Genomic DNA, 25764 nt, shown 5'->3' on the forward strand with positions numbered 1-25764 from the left:
CCAGTAAGAATTATTTTTAATGGTTTAAAAATGAGTCTGTACAAAACCAGCACCACCACTTGGTGCTTCCAGGCCATGGGAGGATCCCAAGGGTCTCTTCCAACACTATCTCTTTGGCCAATTGTACCTGAAACCTCTGTAGAGACAGCATGAAAACAAAAGGGTTAGTTCTTCCAGTTTGGCTGAACGTCGGCTCTCAGCCAGTTTATAAAACGTGGCGAACCTTAATCATGCAGAACTGAGGGAAAATGGACTGTCTGGGGGTTGCGAGAACTGAGTGGGGCAGCAATGTGCCCCGAAACTCCAGCGGACAAGAGCGGGGCCGGAACGGCCGAGCTGACCGAGATCTACAGGCAGGTCCCTCCTTTATGGCCACAGCCTGGGGGCGAGTCCTCTGACCTCAGGGTCTGCCTCAAGGATCAGAGTTTCACGCCTCTAACTAAAATATTCCTGAACAATGACAACCCACATTTGCTTACAGAATGTTTTTCTCATTCCTCAGAAACAAGCTGATCTAGGCAAACTTCAGACCTATTTGCTCTGAGGTGCCCCTGGGAAACTGTATGGTACCGGCAGAGCGCTGAGGGTGCCTGGAGCCCTGGGAGGCCGTGGCTGTGACTGGCATCCAGCGATCACCTCTCCTGTCCCAGCTAGTTTTCCAAATGACAAAGGGCGGGATCGGGTTGGGAGAGGCCCTCTGAAAGTCTTCCCAGGTAAGGCCTCGGGGCTGCTCACCAGGTTTCCCGGGCCACACCGGCCGTCTGGCACGTACCTGTCTGACTTTCCAGTTGGAAAGGACATGCTTTTGTTTCCCATCGACTGTTTAATTTTTTTGGCTGCAGTGCATTTCTGAAAAGAAGCCATTGAGGGTGAGTGACAACCATGACTGCAAGACACACAGGAAAACACCCCTGAGCTCAGATGGCCCATCAAGGACTCCAGCGCCACTGGTGTGACTTTGGTTTTCTTGCAACTGGACATTTCTGGGTGTTTCTGAAGGCAAGGCCATACAGATGAGCTACTGAAGAAACGGGAGGGCTCCACGTGGGCCTCGCCCCGCCCATGCCAGACGTCCAGCCACCCTCTGCTCTGACTGGCAGCAACGCCCAAGGGGGGCAAAGGCAGGCCACAGGGAGGGTTTCGGCCTGTGGCTATAATTCCCATGGCAGCAAACAGTAACACCCTTCAAAGCCACACACTCACTTCTATAGACTCTTTAAAACATTTTTTTCTTGCTAGAATAATTGATGGGTATTGTCTATACTTGGGAAGAAATGAGGTGACGGAAAAGATACGCAAAAAGGATTCCTAGACGGACCTGTCTTCCGAGCAGTGGAAGAGGTCAACGAACACGCACCTCGAGCATGCTGGAGTTCTCAGTCTACTACTTACCTTGCCAGACTGTGGCTGCTTATTTGGGTCAAACTGGGAAGAAGGTGTGGATGTGCTGTCTCCTGAAAGGTAAGAGAAGAGAGACGCCGGTGATCGTGTGAGTGAGTGAAAACACACAACAGACTTACTACCGGGCCGGGGGCACAACATTCAGGCAGTGTGGGCCGTCAGTCCACTACCCCCTTACCGAGAGAAACTTCTGACTGATGTAACTTCACAGATCATGTTCCCAGTAGCTAAGGGCAGCCTGGAGACAAGGCTCATTTCTCACGGGTCTATTCTTAGGTCAGGGGCAGGTGGCTAAAGCACTGGCCACTTTACATCAAGGAAATCTATCTGGTTTCTGTGCAGGATGAAGCCACTGTCAGTAAACTGGGACCAGAGGTGACATTCCTGCAGAGAAGACTGCTGTGTTGCCAAGGAGGCTGCTCTATAGTCAGGAATGCCACCTACAGCCCCTTCAAAGTAGAGAGGCTCTCACCGGCTCTGGAAGCACGGAGCTTCATCTCCTGGGCATCAGGTTTTCTCAACAAACCGTGTGTGTGTGTGTGTGTGTGTGTGTGTGTGTGTGTGTGAGAGAGAGAGAGAGAGAGAGAGAGAGAGAGAGAGAGAGAGAGAGAGAGAGAGAGAGAGGGAGAGAGAGAGAGAGAGAGAGAGAGAGAGAGAAAACGTGTTTCTGGGCACAAGATCTTGTGAAGAAGGACGAAGCCACGATTAGAACAGACACCATCTTGCTGAACCACCAGAGCGGCTCCTACAAGTCAGTGCCAGGGGCTGAGGGAGGTGGGTTTCCGTCCGGTCACCACTGTGTCCTTGTCTTGCCCTCACAACTCGTGCTTCGGGCCAGGTCTCAGGCAGAGCTTCAGCTCCGCCGAAGGCCCGCTGTTTCTTTACCCCACAGCTTCCTCCCATGTGACACGGCCAGGTAGTCCTTGCAGGGCACCACTTCTGGCCTCACCAGCAAAAGCCTTGAAATCCGACTTGCTGTAGTCATATGGGGTAAAATCTTTTTCTGGTGGATCTGGGTCTTTTAGCTTCTTGGAAATTTTGAGTCGTTTCTTGTCTTGTTTCTGTTCTGTCGTCCTCGGGTCACTTGTTGTTCGTTCCCTCTTCTTGGCCGCGTTCTCTAGCTGTGGATTGAACAGACCCGTAAGAGAGCAGCACGCCCCGCGTGCCCCGCAGTGAGCACATCGCGAGGGACCCACCGCCTCCTGGGCTGTAACAACTGATTCGGTGATGGGGAGAGGAGCGCTGGTGGGGAGTCTGGGCGGGGCTACTGCCAGGTGGACCGAGACAAGCTCCCAGAGGGAGAATGACATCAGGCCACTTCGAAAGGCCGGGGCTGAGCATTCCAGAGTGTTCGGGTGCCGGGGAGCGAAACAGCTCCCAGGAGGAGTGGGACACAGAGCGGGCTCGAAGCCCTGTCTACTGCTACAGGACAGGGGCATGTTTATCCCAAACGCGGAGGGAGGAACAGCGAAGAGGGATGACAACGTCAACTTTCTCAAGGGGCACGAGGCAGCACTACTTGACAAGCCAGCACGAACTGGGAGGGAGCAAGCATTTAATCCAAAGCTGAGGGTAAGCCCTCCTGATGTTCGAGAAAAATCCTGACCGCAACCAGAAAAAGCAGAAAAAACAGCAGAAAAGCCAGCACGTACGGCAGCCTGCTGGCGGACGGACACGGCCTGCTCCGCTGCTGCTCTGTACTCCTCCTGGGCCTGGTCCCGGGCAGCTGCAAGAGAGAGAACCGTCTCTGTGCAGCCTCCGCCCTCCTCTGCCCGCAGCGGCCGCCCCAGCTCCGCGCGCCCTCCCTGGCCCTCAGCGCCCTTTGCTGGCCCCGCCCCACCCCCCCAAGTCCCCACGGGGTGGCTGCCGGGGGGCGCGGGCCCAGGCGCTCTTCTCATCGCCCGCCCCTCACGCACTGGCCTACGGGACGCCCCTGAGGATGCTGCGCCGGGACCTCGACTGTAACGCGTGAAGGACCAGAACCAGGACCTCGTCCGCCCCAAGCCGGCTCCCGCTTCAGTCTCACTGTCGACGGCGGCCCCACCCCCTCAGGCACTCAGGACGAAACCTCTCGAGTCCACGGACCACACGTGAGTCCTCACCCAACGCCGTGGGCTTCACTACGGGCCACACCCAGGCTCTGACTTCTCACCGCCTGCTCTGTCCCCAGGCCGTCCACGCCGGGGTCCCCTCGCACCTGCATCCCGGCCCTGCCTCCTGACCGGACTCCCCGCCCTGCCCTCTGCGCGGCGTCCAGGGCGAGGCCTCCACAGCCTAACTCAGCGCGTGTCCCTCTTCTGCTCAGAACCCTCCAAGGCTCCCAACTCACTTGGAATACAAGTCCTGACAACGGACTCCTGCCCTCCGTCCTCCCCTCCTTCCCGCCTTCCTCACCCCCTGGGCCTCCTGGCCACTCTGAGCAGCACGGCGAGCTGTGGCCTTGGCCTCGCTGGGCCTCCGGTCCGGTACCCTCCCCCCGAGCGCGGCAGGTCTCTGCTCAACGTCACGTTCACCGACTGCCGGACGGAAGTAGCCCCGCGCCCCCTCAGGCCCACCCCTCAGCACTTCCTACCTCGCTCTCTGAGCGAGTACCCGCTGCCCTGACAGCTCACACATCTACCGGCTGACTGTCCGCCATCCCTCAGCAGGGGGGAGGCTGCGGAGGGCAGGGCTGGTCTGCTTTGCTGTATCTGGCACTTGGTTGAGCGACTGAATCGACAGAACGACGTGCAAGGGCTGTTCCCTAACAAACGCGCTGAGTTTCTGAGGAAGCAAATGCTGCGCTACCTGTTTGCTCAGCTGCCTTCTTCTTGGCAGTTTCTTTAGATTCTTTTTGTACCTGTACCTGGCTTGCCAGCTTCCAGCGGTTGCTGATCTATAATGAAAACAAACAAAACAAAAAAACTCCAGAACTCAGCCACCTAGGAATGCTTTATTTTTTTAATGAGGTGATGCAGAGCACGCTAGCCTAGTAGCTACACACATTCTAGGTTGTAAGTTCCACATCTAATGACACACAAAAGAAAACCTCAGGCTGGCTTTATTTATAAGCTGCTTATTAAGAAGGACAAAGTACAGCTGTATCCCAGGCACTGGGCTGGATGCTCGCATATCCACCATCTCATTCAGTCCCTTCTGTGATCCCGGGACAGTGGCGTTAACATCACCCCTGCTTTACGGACAGGAAACAGTCTCGGAGAAGCTAAATAACTTGTCCAAGGGGCATGGTTAATAAATGGCGGAGATGGTATTCAAGGCAGGGCTCCTGCAAGTCTGATGTGCTTCTTTAGGACGCCACCTGTACCTGCGGCCCTAGAACGCACCTAGGTGACAGGAACCAGCAAGCACGGTGAGGGACGGATGGCTGCTGCGTGTGCCGCCACCAGTGGGGGAAGCCCTGCCTGACTCCCCGTCTAACGGCAGCAGGCTAACCACCAGTGACAGGGCGGAGGCCCATCAGGGTGTCGGCCTGATTCTCTTGCCTAAAGAACGAGTGGTGCTGGGAGCAGAGGAAGGCAGGCCACCCATCTGACCAGAGCGCTACTTTCTGCAGGGAGGAAGAGGGCTTTTAACAGACAATTAACATGCGGGCTCCCAGGAACATCGCATGGGGACCCAGGGAAGATGTACTCTCATTCTTACTCATAATGCTGTTAAAAACAAACCACACAATATACGACAGAGTGTTTTAAAATTTAAGCTGTCACCTTTAAGAACCTTAAAGTAATATTCATATATAAAAACGCATCAAGCTGTACATTTCATATCTGTGTACTTTACACCAAGTAAATTAAACTTCAATTTAAAAAAACAAAAACCAAAGATCTGTTCCTTAAAAAGTTCCCCAGTGCTTTCGAGAATCTGATTAAAGTCTGGCTGCTGTCTCTGGAAACAATGCTCATATATGAAGTGTTTCTTGCACTCACTTTCAGGGAGGTTCACAGGTGGGCTTGTTTAAAACAGAAACCTGGTTTAAGAAATTAAAAAGTCCCCTTTTCTTAGAAAGTCACTCTTAGAAAGGGTGACAAATCCACTTACTTCATAGATTTTCGAAGATGGATCGAACTTTGCTGTCTGAGAAACGTGAGCCCGGGATTCTAGTGAAGGCAGAAACTGGAGAGACGGAGACACAGTCACATTAACCGCTGAGAAATGGAATCCGGACCCAGAGGTCGGTGGCGCTGAGATGGGAGTTTTCTTGCTGGTTCCATCTTAGGAGGCCTCAGTGTAAAGCATCAGCCTGGCCGCAGCTGCCTGGCCCTCAAGTGGGGTCTTCTTTTCGGCTTTGTCTCAAAAGACCTGACTCCAGGTCTCAACCCACCGCCGGGGACGACTTCACAGTTTTGAGGCTTCCAGTCTCTGAAGACTCTCAGCTTCTTTTCCAGGCAAAAGGCACCTACAGCTACAGAAAGCTCTGCCTCTTCTGTCAGCGCTTAACATACACAACCATTACTTACCATCCGAAATGGATTTTCAAAGGACTCCATTATGTTCTGGGCTTTTTTCTGTGCAACTGTTAATGGACTCTTTCCATTGTCTTCAGCACTAGGTTCCTGCAGGGACAGAAAATGATCACTCATGTAATCATTCTGTGACATTAAGATACAAGCAAGAGGAATAACAGTAACAGTAATGATACTAACAGCTGACATTCATTCATTCATTCACGCCATGCCACATGCGGGATTTTAGTTCCCCGACCAGGGATCAAACCTGTGCCCCCTGCAGTGGAAGCACGGAGCCCTAACTACTGGACCACCAGGGAATAACTTAAATTTATTTTTTTATTTAAAACTTTTTTGGGAGTTCCCTGGCAGTCCAGTGGTTAGGACTCGGCACTTTCACTGCAGTGGCCCAGGTTCAATCCCTGGTTGGGGAACTAAGATTCTGTAAGCTGCAAAAAAACAAAAAAAAAAAAAAAAAAAACAAAAAAAATGAAAACAAAAACAAACAAAAAACAGAAACAAACCCCCAAAAAACCCAAAGAAAAACCCAAAAAACAAACTTTTAATTTAAATTTTTAAAATTTAAGTATAGTTGATTTACAGTATTAATGACTAATTTTTTTAAAGCCTCCCCTATGTATAAAGCACTGTAATAACCTGTAATAGCACACAGTAGGGTGTTTAATACCTATTTACTGAATCAATGAATTCTCACCATGTCCTTACAACCTATGAGCTATGTGGCATTATTCTCACCATCTTACAGATGAGGAAAGCGAGGCTGGGAGAGGTTAAGAAAGTCTTCCGGAGCCTTACAGCGAATAGGTGCAGAACAAGGATTTAAACCCAGGTCTGGCTGGCTCTAAAATGTGGGGTTGTAACCTGAGATTACCTGAAATTTAAAATCATACACCTTCATAGGTAACCAGTGAAATTACGCAACAGAATGTTGCTTCCACCTGGGTTCATCAGCATGTGCTATCCGTTGGCTTTTTCTGCAGTTAGGCTCCCTGCCACACAGGGCACGAGGGGATCCAGCATCCTTTAAACCAGGCACAGCGCTTACACGTCCACACAGCCACAAGTTCACGCTCACATCTTTAGCTGCCTAATCACTTTGTGGCTCAATGAATTCTGCGGTCAATGAAAGCTCCTAGACTTCTTTTCGCACGAAGCAAGACTAAATGTATGTAATTAAGTGAAAAGGAAAGTTCACTCCCGGGTGGTACATCTTGCAGGCGGTACTTCACCTCCCTGGCTTTGGCCCAGCATCCGAGTGTGATGGAATAGTTGTGAACGGTGATCCCGTAACCGACTGGACCACCAGCTTCTTAACCATCTGAACATCTGCTAAGCTTGATACTTGTCTTTTTCCATACAGACAGTATTCTTGCTTCTCTTTCTCAGTTCCTTCTTTCTAGAAATTATGGTTTTTCCTTTCTACCACATCTATTGCTTGCTGTATTCAGAATTTTATCTGTGCGTTTTCCTTTTGTCCCTGGTTATTTCAGTATCTGTCCATCCTGACCAACAAATGCACCTTGGTCTTTCTTGTGCAAACAACCTGCAGCTCAAGCCACTGGCGGAAAGGAGAAGTGTGCTGGGTGGGATAGACCGGGATAAGCTCTGTCGCATCCCAGCCCGATTCCAGGAACACGGCTGGGCTCAGGCGGGCCACAATGATGGAGTCACTACCTACCAGGACTCAGCCTCTCTCTGGGATGGGGAACAAGCTCCTACCCACTTCCTAGTGCCTGATCTCCTGCAGCTCACTTCCTCTAACGAGCCAGACTGGAGAAATGCTCTTTAAATCTTCTCTTTTTCATCCAAAGCACATATAGGTGGTGCTGGCGGCTGTCAGGAAGGTATACGCAGCACACACTCTTCATCGGAGAGATCACTCCATCCCTTCCGGGAATCAGGGTGAACCGTCCCTTGACCGTGGATGTTCGGGAAAAGTCCCTGCTTATGCGTCCCTGGAGCCCACACCCGCTTCCCTGCGGGGCCATTGGTGAGTATCGAGATGTCAACCCTCCCTTGAGGATCTCCTCACGCAGAGCGCACAGAGAATCCTCTGCCACCTCTCCAAGACCTCGTCAGCGCAGCAAACACCACCTGGCTGATGGCCTCCATGCCCACTCCCACCACCGCTGGCTTCTACTTCTGGTGTTCGGCTCAGAGGTGGCCACGACACTCCAGGCAGACAGCCTGTGTGATAAACCCAGTACATCCCCCCGGTCTGTCTCCCCTCCCCGAAGATGTTACTCACGTTAAATAACGTGATGACAGCGGTAGCGATAAGGCATCCGGTGTCCGGCAGGGCCTCCTCTTCTTCTTGGGCAGTGGGGAGGCCCTCCTGCTTCTGCACCGGCACAGGCCCTACAGGGAGGGAAGTCAGCACGGTCGAAGCCTGTGGGATGGCACACCAGGCAGCCCCAGCTGTCCAGGATATTCCAGAGGGCTTTTCATTACCACTGGTTGCAATGAGAGGACAGCCATCTGACGGGGCGTGGGAGCAGTCGTGGGGGCCGAAGAGAGCATTCTCCAACCTCTGCATCAAAAAGAAAGCACCAGGCTGGCACGAACAACCTGCAAGCAGGGGGCAGCTTTCTGCCCGAGGTGTCAGGCCCTGGTGTCTGTCAGGGAGGTTGGGTCCGCGCTGGCTTGGACTGATGTCTCCCCCAAAGAAGCAACAACAAACACATCACGGTACCTCAGGGTTGGGTGGTGGCCCGTTCTTCCTCGCTCCAGCTGCAACTTCAGACTGAAGAGTAAAAACAAAGAGAATCTGAGGAAAGTTCCCGAAATTTGATGATACACACATTTTTTTCCCCTCAGCGCAGATGGGTCCGTTCATTAGACGGTGTTTTTCTCAAGAGCCCAGAGATTTTCTCTCATCCCTTCATCCCTTCCAGTGCCTGGCACTATAATTACTTAGTGTTCAGTAATTATTTGTTGGATGAAAGAATAAAACCTTTTATCGTAACAAGGCACACTGTGGAAGGATTCCAAAGAGTTTGATAAAGATTCTTCTCTTGTCACCAGCGTTTCTCTCTTTGCTTGGAAAAAGTATAGAGAGCCATGAAGACAGTAAATGTGTTTATCCTCAGATTCTCTTCTTTTTCACCTTTTCAAAGGGGCTGATTTTAAGTCTTCTGGAATCAATAATCTTTCAAAAAATTATAAACATGATTTACCACACACTGATACTACTGAGACAAAACATTAAAAACTGTCCCAATAAAACACAAATCAAAACATGCGAATTTACCTGACATCGTGTATCCTCTGCACAAGGGCAGAGGCGTGCTGGTGTGTGCGCGCCCATGTGTCGCACACACAGACGTAGATGTACGGATCTGGATTATGGGCTGGGGACCCTGCTTTCGCCTAAATTTTCCTGGACTTTAGCATCTCCTTCACAGTTAGCTCTTTCTGAATTCCCCTCTTCTATCCAAGGTTCTCATGTTTCCCATCACCTCGGCTTTATATATGAACTGTCCTTGACTCCACCTCTGTTATTTTCAAATCCACTTGCCAGTCAGAGAATACCTCTAAAGCACTTAGCATGGTGCTCCAAAAGAAATGGCAGGGGATTCCCTGGCGGTCCAGTGGTTAGGACTCGGCGCTCTTACTGCTGAGGGCCCGGCTTTGATCCCTGGTCTGGGAGCTAAGATCCCACAAGCCACACGGTACAGCCAAAAAAATGAAGAAAAGAGATGGCAGCTGTTGTCTCCATCTGTTATTAAGTCCCATCGATCCTTCTTCTGAAGATGCTTCTTGTACCCGTCCTTCGCTTCCCATTTCTGTGACCAACACACTCACCAGGGCACTACCACTTCACTCTGGACCACTGCCCGTTTCCCAAAACAAGCTCTCTGTGCTGAGAGCCCCACTCCATTTTACCCCGCAGGGTTAACTGCCTCCGAACAACAGCTAACCAGCCCATCAGACATCATTAGACATCACTGACCATTGGATGATCAAAGATAAGGTCATAAAAAAAGGAGGATGAGTTTCAGCTTTTGATTATCATAAAGATACACCCACTGGATTTCCTAAATCCTATTATGTCTTCAGGATTTTTTTAGAATGGAGACCATAAGGAGTAAGACACTGGCAGACAGAGTTGAGAACCTGCTGAGTTGGGAACGTTTGGCAGAAAAGCCTTCTTACCTTGAGCAGGGGCATCTCTCGCGCCTGCTGAACTAAAAGATGCATTTCATTGATCTGCTGCCGTACAAGAGGTGGCACAGGGTTGCAGCAGGCTACGATGCCCTGGGGCTCCCTGAAGGCAAGCGAGAACACACTCAACTCAACGCCTGGGAACACAGCCCTCAAAGGCTCCAGCAAAGAACAATAACTAGATAAAGCCCGAGCAGGGAAGGCTCAGGTGAACACCAAGGGAACCCCGTCACGTCAGGGCAGCCCAGCCAGCTGCTCCTGGACGTGCTCCCTGCTGCACTGAGCCTTGAGCAGACAGCCTCGTACAGCTGCCTCCTGCTAACTGGGAGAGCTGGAAAGAAGGGCCGCAGCTCTGCTGTACTGCGATTCTGCAAGGAGGTGATAGAAGATTACGAACTTTGATCCTCTGCTTATACTTCAATTAACATCATAAAACATGTAAAATCATAAGACAGCTTAATTTGGAAGAAGGTACAGACATTTTCCTTCCTTGTAAGTGGATGCTATAGGCTCAGAGACTTACATGGGACTCAGTATAAGGCATATCCACTGAAACAGTTCCAGTTCACAAGTTTTACTGCCTGAATGGCAGCCCAAGGGCAGAGATTCTGCATTCCTTGGCGCTAACTTCCTAGAGCACTAATCTTCTCTGAGTCAACAGCCTTGAGGCACTAACAATCAGGGAAGCTGGATTCTGAAGGACAACTTTTCTCCACTGAGAAAGTCAGAGCATATTAATCAGGTCTCACTCACTTGGGCAGTTCCTCAGCTATCTTTAGCATCATGTGGTTTGGCAGGACATATCTGGAATAAAACACACAAGAGGATCACATTAAATTCAGCCAACAAGTTCCACTATATGCTATAACCCTGGGAAAACAACCAACTTTCATGGCAAAAAGGAAAAAGAATCCATTATTTCCTTGTTACCAGACCTGGCAAGATTAAAAGAATCTCTAGTCTCTTACCCATAACTTTCATCTTCCCTGCGAGCTGTCTTATCCCTCCAGGCAAACAGCAGCTGAAAGGCCGTTAGTTGCTGTGTGTTGAGATGTTTCTTTTGCTTCCTATACAGTTCCAGGTAAGATTCATCCGTGAAGATAGGTTTGATGAATTTCTGTAAAATATTAGCGAATATTCAAGATCAGTGGGAATCAATAGTGTGCCCTGGGCTCTTCAAGACACTGGGCTCTTTTCATGAATGGAAAGACCAAAGCAAAGAACAAGGACCTGAGCGGAACCGGGTGTCGGGCTTTACCTTGAGGCAGATGTCACGGCTCCGCTGCCACTCCACCTGCAGCTGCGTGGGCTGCTCGTTGCCGCGCTCCCACAGCTCCACCCTCATCTTATCATAGATGTAAAGCAGGTAATGAGTGTCATCTCGGGCATAGTTGAGCATTTCCTCAGGCAGAGGTCTAGAGTTGCAACAGAGAACATTGTTTCACACCTTTCCCCCTGGGCGGCAATTCAACTTGTCTACACTGCTGGAGCTAAGACATTTTTGGTTGCTTCTGATATCAAAGATTCTCTCCCAGCCAATACTACAGTTCTACCAGCATCTCCTGCATCTTCATATGACAAGCCACTCTTTTCACAGCTGGGTAGAAAGGGCGGCAGGGCAATGATGTGGTTAAAAATAAGGGCCCTGCTGTCCTGAGTTTGAATCTTAGCCCAGTGTATGGCACGTGGCATGGGTTAAATAACAGGTAATGGTTTTTAGATTTCATCATTTTCATCTTACATTTGGACTTTACTAGATTCTCTTTAGAAATTCTGGCATGAGAAGTGGAGAAAAGCTTGGTGCTTCTCCATACAACAGTTGCAACCTCAAAGAGGAAGCCGGCCATCTGAAAATGACCAAGGTGAGCAAGAATCCCACAAAGTATGGCCAAGACTCTGTTACAGCCTTTGACTATAGTAAACACTGACGACAAGGCTAAGTCAACTCTGTACCTTATAATTCTCTCACACCTATGCGAGACCATCTCACACATACACAAGCACCCCTACCGGGGAGATGTGAGTCACAAACAAGAGACTGGCGTGGACAAATGCTGACACGGTGTGGCTCTTTCAACTACTATTTCATGAAGCATAATGCACTATTTGTTTATCTAAGATAGTAATTCCCAGCTTTTTCAAATAGGAAGCATTTTTGTAACCAATCCATTTAAAAAATTTAAAATTCTTCACATTACAGAACTAAAATGAAACTTACTAGCATTCCCCTCTATGTAACATAACCAGCCCAACATAAACTTCACTGTTATTCTAGAACTTCCAGTTGTCTTTATGCCACCAAAAACAACTGGAGAAAAGCCCAAGGACATTCAACAGAAGATTCAAATGGTGTTAGAGCCTGCACAAAGGTCTCCAGGAGTGGGAGTTAATGAACGCCCAGGCCTTCTTCCACTGTCCCCATTTCCTGGTCAAGAACAAACTAACCGTATTCTCCAGTCGGCCAGCTGATATTGCTTGTTTGATTCCACGTTGCAGTAGAGCTTCAGCAGATGGTCGAGGGAGTGCCTGCCCAGGTTAAGAAGGCGTGCTGCCTGATGGGTATCAAACATGTTTACCACGTACAACCCAAAGTCCTTCTGTAGCCATTCTATGTCTGAATCGGCACCGTGGAAGACCTGAAAACAAAACTACAGTCATGCAGTACAGCGGCCCAAGGCCACTTATACTCTGAAATGAACTCTGCCCCTAGGTTATTAGAACACTGGAATTAGAAGCCAGGATAAAGATTAAGATGGGTTCAGTTTTAAATGCCTCTTTTAATTTGGGCCACAGCCTCCTGCACTCCTAATTGCGTACTCGTAACCGCTAACAGCTGATGACTCTAAGAAAGCTGCTCTGCCAGCTTCCAGGGCAGAGTCATTACGTCCAAACAATCCTGAGAGCACGGGCTCACTGCAGCACTCATCCAGGCGATTTAACATTTGTCTGCGCGGTAACGAGCTAAGTCTTAGCTCTTCTAACAGGGGTTTAGAAACAAAAGCAGTTGAGCATGTGGTACCCTAGTGTGAAGTTACTGTTATTTCTCTCAACTTTATTGGGTCTACGTTGAAATGATGAAAACAGTTAACTGAAAAGCACCTAAATCTTGCACTCACATGCAAGAGTGGGAAAAGGCTGGCTGACCTTAACAATAGCTGGGTGTGTGAGGCTCTCATTGAGAATGTACATGTCACTGCGAAGCTCCAGGGTGTCAACGATGAAGTCTTCTGTCCGGGTAGAAATCTGCATCAGGCAGGTGAGCCCTAGGAAGCTCCGGTAAGAGTGGTGCTAAAACACACAGAAAGAAGGGAGAACAGGAGAAAAAAGATTTTACCAGGCTTACTTCTACCGATTTTGAAGTCAGTTATAAAGCAGAGTAATATAATTAATTGTTACCAAAAAGTAGATTTAAATTAGTATTAATTTTATATTTCTTGAGTAGGTGAACTCACAGGAAATGTAAAAATTTCATTCCAGGTCATTAACAAGTTACCTCCAAGTCTACAGCAAATTCTTGACACTTCAGGAGCTTTTCATTGAGTTCCACTAGTTCATCCAGCGAGGACACGAAGTGGCAGGGTGTCTCTGCTACAGGTCTGTATAACTGCATCACAGAAGTACGGGCAGAAAGAGAAGGCTGTTAAGAATCATCTTTCGGGGCTTCCCTGGTGGCGCAGTGGTTGAGAATCTGCCTGCCAATGCAGGGGACACGGGTTCGAGCCCTGGTCTGGGAAGATCGAGCCCTGGTCTGGGAAGATCCCACATGCCGCGGAGCAAATGGGCCCGTGAGCCACAATTACTGAGCCTGCGCATCTGGAGACTGTGCTCCACAACAAGAGAGGCCACGATAGTGAGAGGCCCGCGCACCGCGACGAAGAGCGGCCCCTGCTCGCCGTAACTGGAGAAAGCCCTCGCACAGAAACGAAGACCCAACACAGCCATAAATAAATAAAATAAATTAAAAAAAAAAAGAATCATCTTTCATGAAAGTACCAAAATTACAAGTTCACGAAATAGTCCAAAGTCATAACCTTCTACTTTAAAAATATTTAAGGAAAGTCAAAATTACATCCACTCATCTATGTATTTGATTCTTCCTGGGCTACCTGGGTACCATCCATCAGCTAAGGTTGGGCACTTACCTGAGGCTCTGGCTTTTGAAGGACTGAGTCTGGTGGAGTGAAGTGATCTAGTTCGTACTGATAAGGATGTGCAAACCTGCATCAATAAAACAAAAAGAAAAATCTTTTTGATTAATTCCATGATTCAAGGAAGAACAACTGCTTTAATCCAATTCGTAAAAACAAACAAGAAAAGACCATTGTGAAAATATTTTAAAAAGCATCATTGTTTCAACGACGATTCAAGTGCATCAAAAAAAAAAAAAAATTGGGTGAAACTTGTTCACCCTTAAAGTATGATAATTCAAAATCGATTCATTTATAAAGATTTGAGCACTAACTGGCCAAACACTACGGTTGCTGTTGTGGATGATACAGAAAGGTGAAACATGTAATTCCTTGTGGTTTGGAATAACGAATCTGTGAGGTGAGAGAGGGTGGTCAATACCCCAGTTGGTCACATACCAAATGATGTATTTTTTTCAGTTCCTCTATCAGATACTTGCATAAAAATCCTAAGTCTCTGAGTTCCTTGAGGGCAGGGCTGCCTTTCATTACCTTTATTTCTCTAGCACTCAGCTAGTGGCCTCACAGTGCAGAGCTGGGGCTGAGGCACAAACGCTCAGACACTCTGGCTGCGTGTGGGAAAAAGACCAACACTGACGAAGTTTTCATCACCGTTTTTCTTTAAACTGATATCAAAGTCCTCTGGTCTGCTTTAAGCAAAGTTTTTCCAAGATGCTTATCCTGCCAGTGAGAAATGTCTTTTCTGTACTGAATTTATTGGTGAGCATTACCTTCTTGCTTGAATCCACACCTAACAAGAAAGGCAGAGTGGTACAAAGGAAGGACAATTTTAAGAAAACCTGGGCTTAACGTTCTAGTTCTGTGGGAAGTTAGCACCCCTAATTTTGTTTTCTCATCTGCCCAACGGGGACGAGAGCAACTGGCAGCTCTCAGGGCTGCGTGAGACGGTGCTTGTGCGAGGCCCTCTGCGAACACAAGCAGGAGGTTTAATCGGTAAGATGCACGTCAGGATAAGGTGAAGAAAGTCACCCACTCCGCAGATTCTGTTCTCGTTCACACGTTTTCCAAAAGTGACACAGAGTGAAAATGCGGCACGAGGACCAGGACCCACAGCGGGACGTTCAGACGGGCAAACACTTACATGTCCTGCTCCACCTGCTGGGTTCTCTGCTGATGGATGAAATCCGCCAGGGCTGGGGGGACATCCAAGTCCTCAGGTCGGTCCTGCGGGCGCTCCCGCCTTTCTTTAGAGAGCGCTGGAGACCCAAGCAGCGACAAAGACACATTCACATCTTGTCTAGTTATGGAGGGTGAACTGGCTCCCTCTGAATTTGAAGAAAGGAAGGTGGGAGGGATACCTTTTCCCCTTGATTTGTTTTTGTTGGGCAGAGTTGGCACTACTTACCCTGAGGGAGGGGTTTCTGAGCATTGGGCTTGATGAAGATTTTAGGAAGAAATGGCGTGTTGGAATTGTCAATCTTCTCTCGGAATTTAAGCTGAGGTCGGATGATGTTTTTTGCATGAAGCAGCCGGAATGTTTCAGATTTTGTTTTTTTGCTACATTCTCCTGCCTATGATCAACAAATATAAATACTTTATAACACAGCAACTTGATGAATTAGAAAACTAAATTCCAATTTATGCCTTCCAAGGACCACTCATTTAAGAATGCATGTGTGTGTGAGACTGGGGGGTTAGACAAGAGGGTGTAATTAGCTTGTGTCTGTTTATGAGAACAAGTTAGGCAGTGGCCAGTTCTGTGTCCAATAAGTTAAAACAGAAATGCAAATCAGAATGCACAAGGGCCCTACTGCAAAGCTGACACTGAAAGCTCTAGTTCACCTGGAAAGCAGCCCTCACCTTCCGGTTCCAGCTGGACACTATGGTTTTAGGGACCTGCAATCCTGCAGGGAGGACAGGCTGTTGATTCTTATTTACACCTGATGCTTCATCCAGTAAAATGCCCTAAGAGCAAAAGAGATATTAATTTAGTATCTTCCTTTCAGGGTTAACAGAGCTAATTACCTAAAATTTTTTCGAAATACGTTCAGAGAATTATGTGCGAGAGTACACACTTATAAGGGTGGATCACTGTAGGAGAGGTGATTAGAGAGTCATCGCAAATAACTGAAGCATTATTTGCTCCCACGACAGGGCAGTAATCAGGCACTCCCTACCCCTGATCAAGTCTCTTTACAGTTCTGAATTGGGCTGAAAATTCAAAAGTGATTCAACAGTATGATGTGGCCCACTAAAATAATTAAAAAGACCCTAGACTGTATTAAACATAGAGGTACGGTATTTAGAGTGAGAATGAAGCGTGTCCTGATCTACTTTGTAAAGATGTGGAATCTCAGTTTGGGCACCATTAACAGAGGTGCACCCAGTTGATAAATGCCAGGACTTGAAATCATAAAGTATGAGAAACCACTGAAAGACCTGTGGGCATTTAGACCATGGAAGAGATGACTTCAAGGGACAGGAGAGCATGATTTAAATATCTGCAGGACTGTCACATGGCTGAGGGTTAGATGTGTTTTGGACAATCTCTGTGTATTTCTGTAAAGAATGTTATACTGTAGTATTAGGTGTAAGTAGACAGTCAGCTAGATCAAATGATTCACATCTCCCTCCAATCATGCAAGTCAGGGTGTTTAGCAGACTGTGGATAATAGTAAAAATAGACTAAATTTTGGTAGGGATCTGTATCCAGAGGCCTCTTCTCTTGCAACAAAATGGGATTTGCAAATCTGGAAGGTAGATTACTAATATGGCACTTTAAAAATAGCCTTCCCCTGGGGCAGTGATACTCTGAAGTGATATATCTGAAGACAAGTGTGTTATTTTTGGGAAAAAGAAGCCAACTAGCAGAGGGAGGGAATGTCATTACAGGCCAGAAATGCTAAACTTCCTTTCTTTTCATTTCCTAAGGTGCTTGGGTTTCTTTTCATATTTAATAATACGAAAGCTCTTCATTTGTTAGTAACCTGAAGAGTAATGTGAAATACTCACCACTCTTTCCAGAATAACATCATTGGTATCAACTAGCAAATCAAACTTGTCCTCCAGCTCAGTCACTTTATTCTGATCCTTAATGTTGCTTCGACACCCATGGTACTGCATTACCCTACTCATGCTAGAAAGGACAGGAAAACCAAAATCAGTTTGTATACTTTTATTCATTTGTTTACAATCTAGGAGAAAGCTCAGGCTTGGCTCAGACTATTCCCAATACTTTTTGATCAAACTAATAAAACCTGCACCCTTTAGCAAACAACATTGCTAGTTGAATGGCACTGGGCAATTCACTAAATCTCACGAAGACTTATTTTTCTCATCTGTTATTTGAGGGGGTGGAAGAAACTATCCCAAAGTTTCCTTTAAATTCTAAAAAAATATGTATAACACTATGTAAATAATGTACTCTGCATTCATTGTTTTAACATGAAATCTAAAACAGATTCTCTAATTCTGTCATACAACAGTTAAACAAAATCAATGTTTGTGTAATGCCTGTCCTAATACACTTATTAGAAAGCTATTACTAAAAAAGAAAATAAAATTAAAAAAAAAAAATAGATTAAAAAAAAAAGAAAAAGAAAGCTAATACTTATGACTTTCCAAGTTGTGTGAGAGAATCTTGGATCTAGGTTTTCAAGTCCCATATTAATTAAAAAAGATTCATTGTCTATAGCTGCAATAGTCAATATATATATTTTAAAGGTAAAACTCAAAATTTACCACGTAACATTTCCCTAATTAACATTTCCCACTGTCTCGTTTTTACATTTTATAGCTCTAAAGCACAGAAAATTATGGTAAGAAAAAAACAAATTTCAGGAAAAATCATCTACTTCTTTATAGTCTTTTCTTTCAACATGAGAAACCAATATATAGTACTTACCACTGAAGCAACCTGTCTCCCTGTGTTTCACAAAATGCCAGGAAGCCAGGAAAACTTCGGTAAAAATCATACTCATCACCAAACTGTGGCAGGCCCCCAGAGGCCTTGGTGACTGCCACCACTGCCCCAAGAGCAAACTGTCAAAAACCAGAAAAACAAGCATGTTTTAGACACGGATCACCATTCATTCAGCAACTCATTTTTTTCAAGATCTACTATATATAATGAATTGTGCTAGATGATGAAGACCTTCATGCATCCAACAAATATTCATTTACTGCCGATTTTACACCAAGCCCTTATGATACAACAGTGAACATGAAACCAAGTTTTGGAGCTTACATTCTTGGGAGAGTGGGGAGAGAAAGAACAAATACATATATAATATGACTAATATTCAAAACAGCCTGGGTTTGAGTCTTGGCTCTACTACCTATTGACTGTGACCTTGGGCAAGTTATTTTATTTATTTGAACCTCAGTTTCCGCCTTTGAAAAATAGGCATAAGGGGGACTGGTGGCGCAGTGGTTAAGCATCCGCCTGCCAATGCAGGGGACACGGGTTCGAGCCCTGGTCCGGGAAGATCTCACATGCCGCGGAGCAACTAAGCCTGTGCGCCACAACTACCGAGCCCGCGTGCCACAACTACTGAAGCCTGTGTGCCTAGAGCCCATGCTCTGCAACAAGAGAAGCCACTGCAATGCGCAGCCCATGCACCACAACAAAGAGTAGCCCCCGCTCACCGCAACTAGAGAAAGCCCACGCGCAGCAACGAAAACCCAAGGCAGCCAAAAAAGTAAATAAATAAATAGATGTAATCTCTCACTATTAAAAAAAAAAAAGAAAAAGAATCCGCCCGCCAATGCAGGGGACACAGATTCGAGCCCTGGTCCGGGAAGATCCCACATGCCACGGAGCAACTAAGCCCGTGCGCCACAACTACTGACCCTGCATGCCACAACCACTGAAGCCCCTGCGCCCAGAGCCCATGCTCCACAAGAGAAGCCACTGCAACGAGAAGCCCGTGTACCGCAACCAAGAGCAGCCCGTGCTCACCGCAACTAGAGAAAGCCCGCGTGCAGCAATGAAGACCCAAAGCAGACAAAAATAATAAATAAATAAATAAATAAATAAAAATTAAAAAAAAAAAAGTATAAGGGACTTCCCTGGCGGTCCAGTGCTTAAGACTCTATGCTTCCACTGCAAGGGGCACGAGCCACGTGGTGCGGCAAAAAAAAAAAAAAAAAAAAAAAAAGACAATATAAGAATATTCTAGATCTTTTGGATGAGCAATTTAGAATGGCTACTGTCCACAACTGGACTAGTGTTTATGGCTCAGTTAGTGCCAAGTAGGTCTCTATTTTAATTGTTGTGTGATAAGGAGAAAAAACCTGAAGTGGCTGTCATAGGTAAATGACGGTTGGTCATATCAAGGCCAGCTGACATTACTGTGAGTTGTGTAATAAATGTTTTCCAAGAAAAAAAAAAGAGAGAGAGAGAAAGATGGGAACTTGAATCATGGTGGGGTACATGGTAGCGCTGAGCCACCTAATCAGGACCATGGCTAGTGGCCAAGGAACTATTCAGAACCAAATAAATGAATTAATAACAACATCTGCTAATGATAAATTAGATATAATGTGAGTGGCGTTTTGGAGGATCTGTAGTGCTAACTTACAAACTATTTTAGTTTCATGGTCTTGTGAGAGCTATGCATGAGGTGATTAATCAGGTTTGTTTGTTCATATTTAAGCACCATTAGACAAATAATCTAAATGAACTCTATGTTCCTTCGAGGAGGCATTGATAAATGTTCTATGGCACCTCCAGGAGGGACACTCGGTGGCAGCTGTAACAGGTGACATTAAACCCAGGGTTTGGGATTATGTAGGATTGGACCTCAGGAGAGGGAAGAAGGGCCATCCCGGCCGCGGGAGGCGTAAAGCAGCCAAGTCTCTCCGGAGAGTTGGTCGAGTGGCTCAGGCCTGGGCGGGGTCGGGGTCGCGAGGGCTGGGGACATCAGGGTGACCAGGAAGCCCTCCCCACGGGGCGGAGACGGCTCTCCATACTCGGCACTGCATGGGCTCAAACGGGAGATCAAGGACCCTGGGGAGTGTGGCGTCCCCCAGTGTCAGCGTGCGAGGCCCCATCCCCGGAGGAAGAAGACTGTGCCCGGAGCGGGCAGCGGCCCCTAGACCCCCGCCCGGGGCTCGGCTGCAGCTTGCACGCGGCCGCGTAGGCGGCCTCCAAAAGGGTCCGCGCCTGCTTCCGGTCAGCCGCGGGCGGCTCCCTGTGCCCCCGAGGCCTCACGAACTCACCTTCACGAAGCTGTCTGCATCGGGGAAGCCGGGCAGCACCATCTCCCCGTCAGACTTGGTCGCGCTCGTCGCCGACTGGGCCTTGGACTCTCGGGGACCGGGAGGCGCCATTTTTCCAGCTTGCACGGCTTTTCTCGCGAGAGTGCCTCAGCCAACGCGACGTGCACGCACTGCGCATGTGCGAAGGCTATTCTTGAGTTGGGGCGGTATCAGCTCTGAGTACCCCACCCAGGGAACTTGACCTTTTTCCTTAATCTCATATTATTACTTCATGCCAGCAACCCAGTGATTTACGGTAAGACCTGGAGGACCCAATTATTCTTATATTTAAAGCCTGCTCCTCCCAGGCTCTGGTTCCGTGGCCCCCTCACTCACTTGATTTGACTCCCGCAGTTATCCCCTCTCTGGCGTCATCTGTCTTTTCCCTCGCTGCTGGTTCATCCCTAACAAACTACAAGTATGCTGGCATCTCTCCCAAATAAAAGACAAGACAGAAAACAACACTCCACCCCACACCTCCTTCCAGCTACCGTAACATTCCTCTTGCCCTTTATAGGTAAACTTCTAGAAAAGGCGTCTATATGTTCCTACTGTAGTTACCTCCAGTTCTCTGGAACTCCTCCAATCAAAGGTTCCTCCCCATCTGCGTCTTAAGGCACTTAGTGTGAACTCAAACATTTGTTACATGAATGCCTGGAAGAGCTCTTGTTAGGAGGTTGGCAGTATTAGGCAGCTCAGGGGTGGATTTGGGAAACCCGGCAGGGTGTGTCCTCTTTCCTAAGATCAGGAGTGACACACCCTTAATACAATTTGTTTGGCTTAGTAAATGTTAGCGCTTATCTTTTTTTTTGGCTGCACCTCAGGGCTCACAGGATCTTAGTTCCCCAACCAGGGATTGAACCCAGGCCCCAGCAGTGAAAGCGCTAGAGTCCTAACCACTTGACTGCAGGGAATTCCCATGTTAGCTGTTAATCAGAATATCTTATTAACAGAATGCTTGTTTTTCATTCTCCCTGCCCCCCATTTGTGTACCTCAGGTACACAGGTACCCTGGCCGAACAAAGGCCTAGGCTAGCCTAGTTCATTTTTACAACTAATATTTTGAGCGCTTAATTCATATAGTTCAACCTAGGCTGTGCTGAGTGCTTTACATGGATTAGCTCATCCTCAAAACAACCTTCTGGGGTAGATCCACATTTTCAACGGAGGAAACAAACACAGAGATTAAGTAACTTATCCAAAGTCACACAGATAGGATGAGATGGAGTTGAGATTTGAAACTAGGTAATTTGATACCACAGCCTTGACTCTTACTGCTTTACCTGCCTCCAAGAGATTTAAGGCCCTCCCTTCACACAGCTTACATGAAACTATCCTGGATTGATAGGGGAATTAGACTGTCTTTTAAGGCCTCGTTTAGCACCTCACCTTCCTCTGGTAACTCATTTCAGCAAAGTCAGAGGTTTTGCTTAGGTATAACTTAAAACCCATTGGAGGGATTCCCTGGCAGTCCAGCGGTTAGGACTCTGCACCTCCACTGCAGGGGGAATGGGTTCAATCCCTGGTCGGGGAACTAAGATCCTGCAAGTTGTGTGGCCAAAAAGAAAAAACAAAACACAACAACAAAAAAAAAACACTGGATTCACCAAACATCTTAATCCCAAGGACTCTCATGTCCTAAGGAGTATGTCTTTACCACTGATGGCCACCATTTTCCTGAGTCTGTTCTTTCCCATGGCCTTTATCTTTTGTGAATGGTATCGCTGTAGTCATTGATAGTTATTTCATATAGAATCTGATCAGATTTTCAGGAGCAAAATAGTTGATACATAGCTTAGGATAGTTACAGAAAATCTGAAGGTATGAGGCTTTCTAGCTGTGAGGGTTAAAACTGTTTTATCACTGTTGAGATTTAAATCCATCTTTTGTCTGTTTTTGGCCTCGATGTGGCATGCAGGATCTTAGTTCCCTGATCAGGGATTGAACCTGTGCCCCCTGCAGTGGAAGGGCAGAGTCCTAACCACTGGACCACCAGGGAATTCCATCTTTGTTTTTAATAGAGGAGTCCTCCAACAAATGTTTATGGAGCACTACTGTGGGCCTGATCTTCTGGCAGATTTTGGGGATACGAATTCCCACAAGATATGGTTCCTGGCCTTATAATTCTCTTGCTCCCCCTATTACACATTTTTAAAGAAAATTTTATTGAAGTAGAGTTGATTTACAATGTGTTAACTTCTGCTGTACAGCAGTGATTTGGTTATACATATATATATATATTTTAATATTCTTTTCCATTATGGTTTATCACAGGTTATTGAATATAGTTCCCCATGCTATACAGTAGGACCTTGTTGTTTATCCATTCTATATATAATAGTTTGCATCTGTTAATCCCAAACTCCCAATCCTTCCCTCTCCCACCTCTCCTCCCCCTTGGCAAACAAGTCTTTTCTCTATGAACAGAGTGAGTCTGTGAGTCTGTGTCAGTTTTGTAGATATGTTCGTTTGTGTTGTATTTTATTTTTTAAATATTTATTTATTTATTTTTGGCTGTGCCGGGTCTTAGTTGTGGCACTTGGGATCTTCATTGCGGCGTGCGGACTCAGTTGCGGCATGCATGCGGGATCTAGTTCCCCGACCAGGCATGGAACCCGGGCCCCCTGCATTGGGAGCTTGGAGTCTTACCCACTGGACCACCAGGGAAGTCCCTGTGTTGTACTTTAGATTCCACATCTAAGTAATATCATATGGTATTTGTCTCTTTCTGACTTACTTCACTTAGTATGATAATCTCTAGGTCCATTTTACAAGTTCCTTAAATAGCTTGTATGATTCAGTATTTCTTACTGGGTAGCCCACAGGAATTTAGAACAAGAAATTTAGTTCAACAACTAAAAACAATATTCTTTGGAAGAACTCTGTAGGCATGCTTTCTCTTCAGAGGAACCTGTATCTAGTACTTGCCAGTTCCATATTCAAGTTCCCTCCTCTCCATTATTCCAACAGTTTTACTAGGCCTTACAGCTTTTAATTTTCTTTCCACCTGTTTGATACCAGTTTCTCTTAAAAACACTACTCAGGTTCTATTTCTCTGTTTTAAAATTTCACGTGGTTCCCTCCCTGTTGTCCACAGTATCAGGTTCAAACTCCTTGCCGCTGAACCGTGAGGCAGGCCAGTCTGGCCTGGTTCTACTTTCTAGCCTCCTTTTAGTTCCTATTATTCTTTTTCCTATTATTCCTTTTATTTCCCACTGACCACTGAGCCAGACATGGTGAACCATGAGGTCCAAGTGTGTGAAACTGCTGTTTCACGTATAAAAATGGCCGAATATCTACAATCTAATATGGTTCAAGTTAACACTTGCCATTTCTGCACAATACTGTGCTTTCATACTTCTGCTGAGAACGCCCTCACTTGCTTCATCTGACAAACCCCCACTCCTCCCTTAAGACCCTTGGCAAGTGTCCCGCCTTTCTGTGAGGCTTTCCTGGTTCGCCCAGTGGAATCAGTGGCCCTACCCAAGGCTAGCGCCCTGCACGTGGCTCTCCTCACCACGCAGCCGGGTGGCTTTATCAGTCCGCTCCTGAGATGCCGGCTCCGCCTCGTCTGGCCCGTGAACAAGCCAAGGATGGAGACCACGTCATGTAGACCCTTGTCCTGCACAGCCCCAGTACTCAGTGTTAATGAATGTTGAAGGAGTAACTGCTTCCTTTATGAACTAATAAGTAGGAATAAAAAGCCACTCATATACATGTTTTTAAAATTCTGATGTCATTTATTGGCACAAAAATTATTCAGATACAACATGGTGTCTAGACATGGCTACACTTTATATTTTGTGCATTTAGTTTAATATTTCTTTTGCTCCTAATTCCCAACATGTACTAGACCTTCCCTCTCTGTGTCAGCACCTCCGTGACAGCATTCCTGTATTCCAAGGCCTTGCTCTAAACACAGAGCGTTCAGACCTCACGGAAAACATCCCAGAACCATGCTGGGGGAGGCCAGTGTGGGCCTCCTACTGCTCTGTGATCCGCTCCGTGTACCTGCTCAGCCGAGGCCGCCCGGCGATCTGAAGAAACTCCCCTCCGAGTGGCTCCGGTCTTGAAGTGTGTACGGTGCAGCATCACGGGTGAGGCAGGAGACAGACCTTTCCCACCCATTTCGGCCCATCTTGCAAAGGTTGTTGCTGCCGTCCACGGACCAGTGAGGTAATGAGATGGGCGCAGGTGACAAAGTCAGCTTCTCCTGCTTCCTTACAGTTCAGAAACCTAATCCGTGTCCTCCAGGACCTGAGGCTTCATGACTGTGCTGAGTTTGCTGTGTCCATGTTGAGAGGATCGACTAGGCCATTCTCCTGTCAGCAAACGCTTATGAGTTCTTCTGTGAGTTAAGTCAAAACCCGTATTTCTAAAGTTATGAAATCTTCTGTTCCCCAAAATCAATGGCTTGATTTCTGTAGTATTACTGCGTTTACTGTCCTGGGAACCAAATCAAGCCTTGTGTTTCTGACAATATATTCTTCAATATATTCAACAGCAGCTAGAAAGTTGGTTCAAACCAACTTTTAATATACAGTAGTTCTTTTCATTTACATTTCAAAATATTTAACAGAGCTGAACTTTCTGACCATGGCTTCAGTTTAGTGGAAGCATATACCAAAGTACAAAAGCCTCAAGAGAAATGCTGTGGGCATGTCTGGGCCTCCAGTTACCAGAAAGGACACCTAAGAAGACAGAGAGAAAAGGAGTATTTTAATAATTTGGGCTTCTTCAGAGCTTTACATGGATACACTGAACATGGGAAGAGCAAGGTCTGACAGCCCCTGGGGCGTTCCCTGAGACCTTTCACAACTCATTGTGCAGGACACGTTCATCATTTCCAGTCCAGGGCTGACGCCTGCTGTGGTCCCAGAAGGACGCCTCCCTGCCACCCTCTCTCTCAAGTTTCTACCTTCAAGCATGCCTCGGGCGATTAATCAAAGCAGACCCCAGAGTGGTCCTTGAGGTTACAATCCTGGATGATAAATTTGTCTTTTCATCTCCTTCTCTCTGTCTCTGCTTTGGCTTCTTCTCCTGCCCTTCCAGTATCTCTGAATTGACAGCAAAAATCCCCAAAGAACCTCCCCACCCCCCAAATAAGGGGGCCTCACCTATTCTTCTAAACCACTATAAAATGTAATTTTAATTTATTTTGGTGTTTGCCTTCCAAATACACATCCGCATTTCTCCATTTTCTCCTTTTTGGAACAATGAGCACACACAGCAAACACAAACTTTTTTTAAAGAGATTTGAAACACGATTTCCCTTTATGGATACTGCCCCCCCGCCACCCAAATCTTCTTCTGTGACTCTGGGT

The 25764-nt window shown here is 47.0% G+C and overlaps 2 protein-coding genes across 3 annotated transcripts in view; both read right to left on the reverse strand.

Annotated features, from left to right (window-relative positions):
* EXOSC10 (exosome component 10) lies at nt 1-25209 on the reverse strand. Of its 2 annotated transcripts, none has more exons than XM_036841429.1 (25): nt 25205-25209; nt 20402-20520; nt 18084-18220; nt 17192-17315; nt 16040-16144; nt 15585-15750; nt 15321-15435; nt 14174-14249; nt 13525-13635; nt 13176-13319; nt 12477-12667; nt 11290-11446; nt 11000-11148; nt 10785-10835; nt 10023-10134; nt 8560-8610; nt 8116-8397; nt 5859-5954; nt 5440-5514; nt 4189-4276; nt 3054-3127; nt 2351-2522; nt 1393-1454; nt 773-849; nt 1-136 (listed from the first exon to the last, which is right to left on the reverse strand). In XM_036841429.1, the coding sequence occupies exons 2-25, from the start codon at nt 20510-20512 to the stop codon at nt 106-108; spliced, it is 2757 nt and encodes a 918-aa protein (XP_036697324.1). In that variant the 5' UTR covers nt 20513-20520; nt 25205-25209; the 3' UTR covers nt 1-105. The 2 variants fall into 2 exon arrangements, with proteins under 2 accessions (XP_036697324.1, XP_036697334.1); XM_036841439.1 differs by lacking the exon at nt 25205-25209 and having other exon boundaries at nt 8116-8225; nt 8319-8397; nt 20402-20514.
* The window catches only part of MTOR (mechanistic target of rapamycin kinase), a 126228-nt gene continuing 124638 nt past the window's right edge, over nt 24175-25764 (reverse strand). Inside the window, 1 exon segment of the mRNA XM_036841417.1 lies at nt 24175-25131. Coding sequence (XP_036697312.1) covers nt 25116-25131 — 16 coding nt within the window. The 3' untranslated portion in view covers nt 24175-25115.

This window comes from Balaenoptera musculus, chromosome 1, assembly GCF_009873245.2.
Source record: "Balaenoptera musculus isolate JJ_BM4_2016_0621 chromosome 1, mBalMus1.pri.v3, whole genome shotgun sequence".
NCBI lineage: Eukaryota > Metazoa > Chordata > Mammalia > Artiodactyla > Balaenopteridae > Balaenoptera > Balaenoptera musculus.

What these genes read in the sequence shown, in the direction of transcription:
- EXOSC10 (XM_036841429.1), bottom strand. Translation starts at nt 20,512, where the DNA reads ATGGCGCCTCCCGGTCCCCGAGAGTCCAAGGCCCAGTCGGCGACGAGC. An exon ending in ATGCAGACAGCTTCGTGAAG is followed by an intron (nt 18,221 to 20,401) that starts GTGAGTTCGTGA and finishes GGTTTTTGACAG; the next exon opens with TTTGCTCTTGGGGCAGTGGT. An exon ending in CACACCCAGCTATTGTTAAG is followed by an intron (nt 12,668 to 13,175) that starts GTCAGCCAGCCT and finishes TTTTGTTTTCAG; the next exon opens with GTCTTCCACGGTGCCGATTC.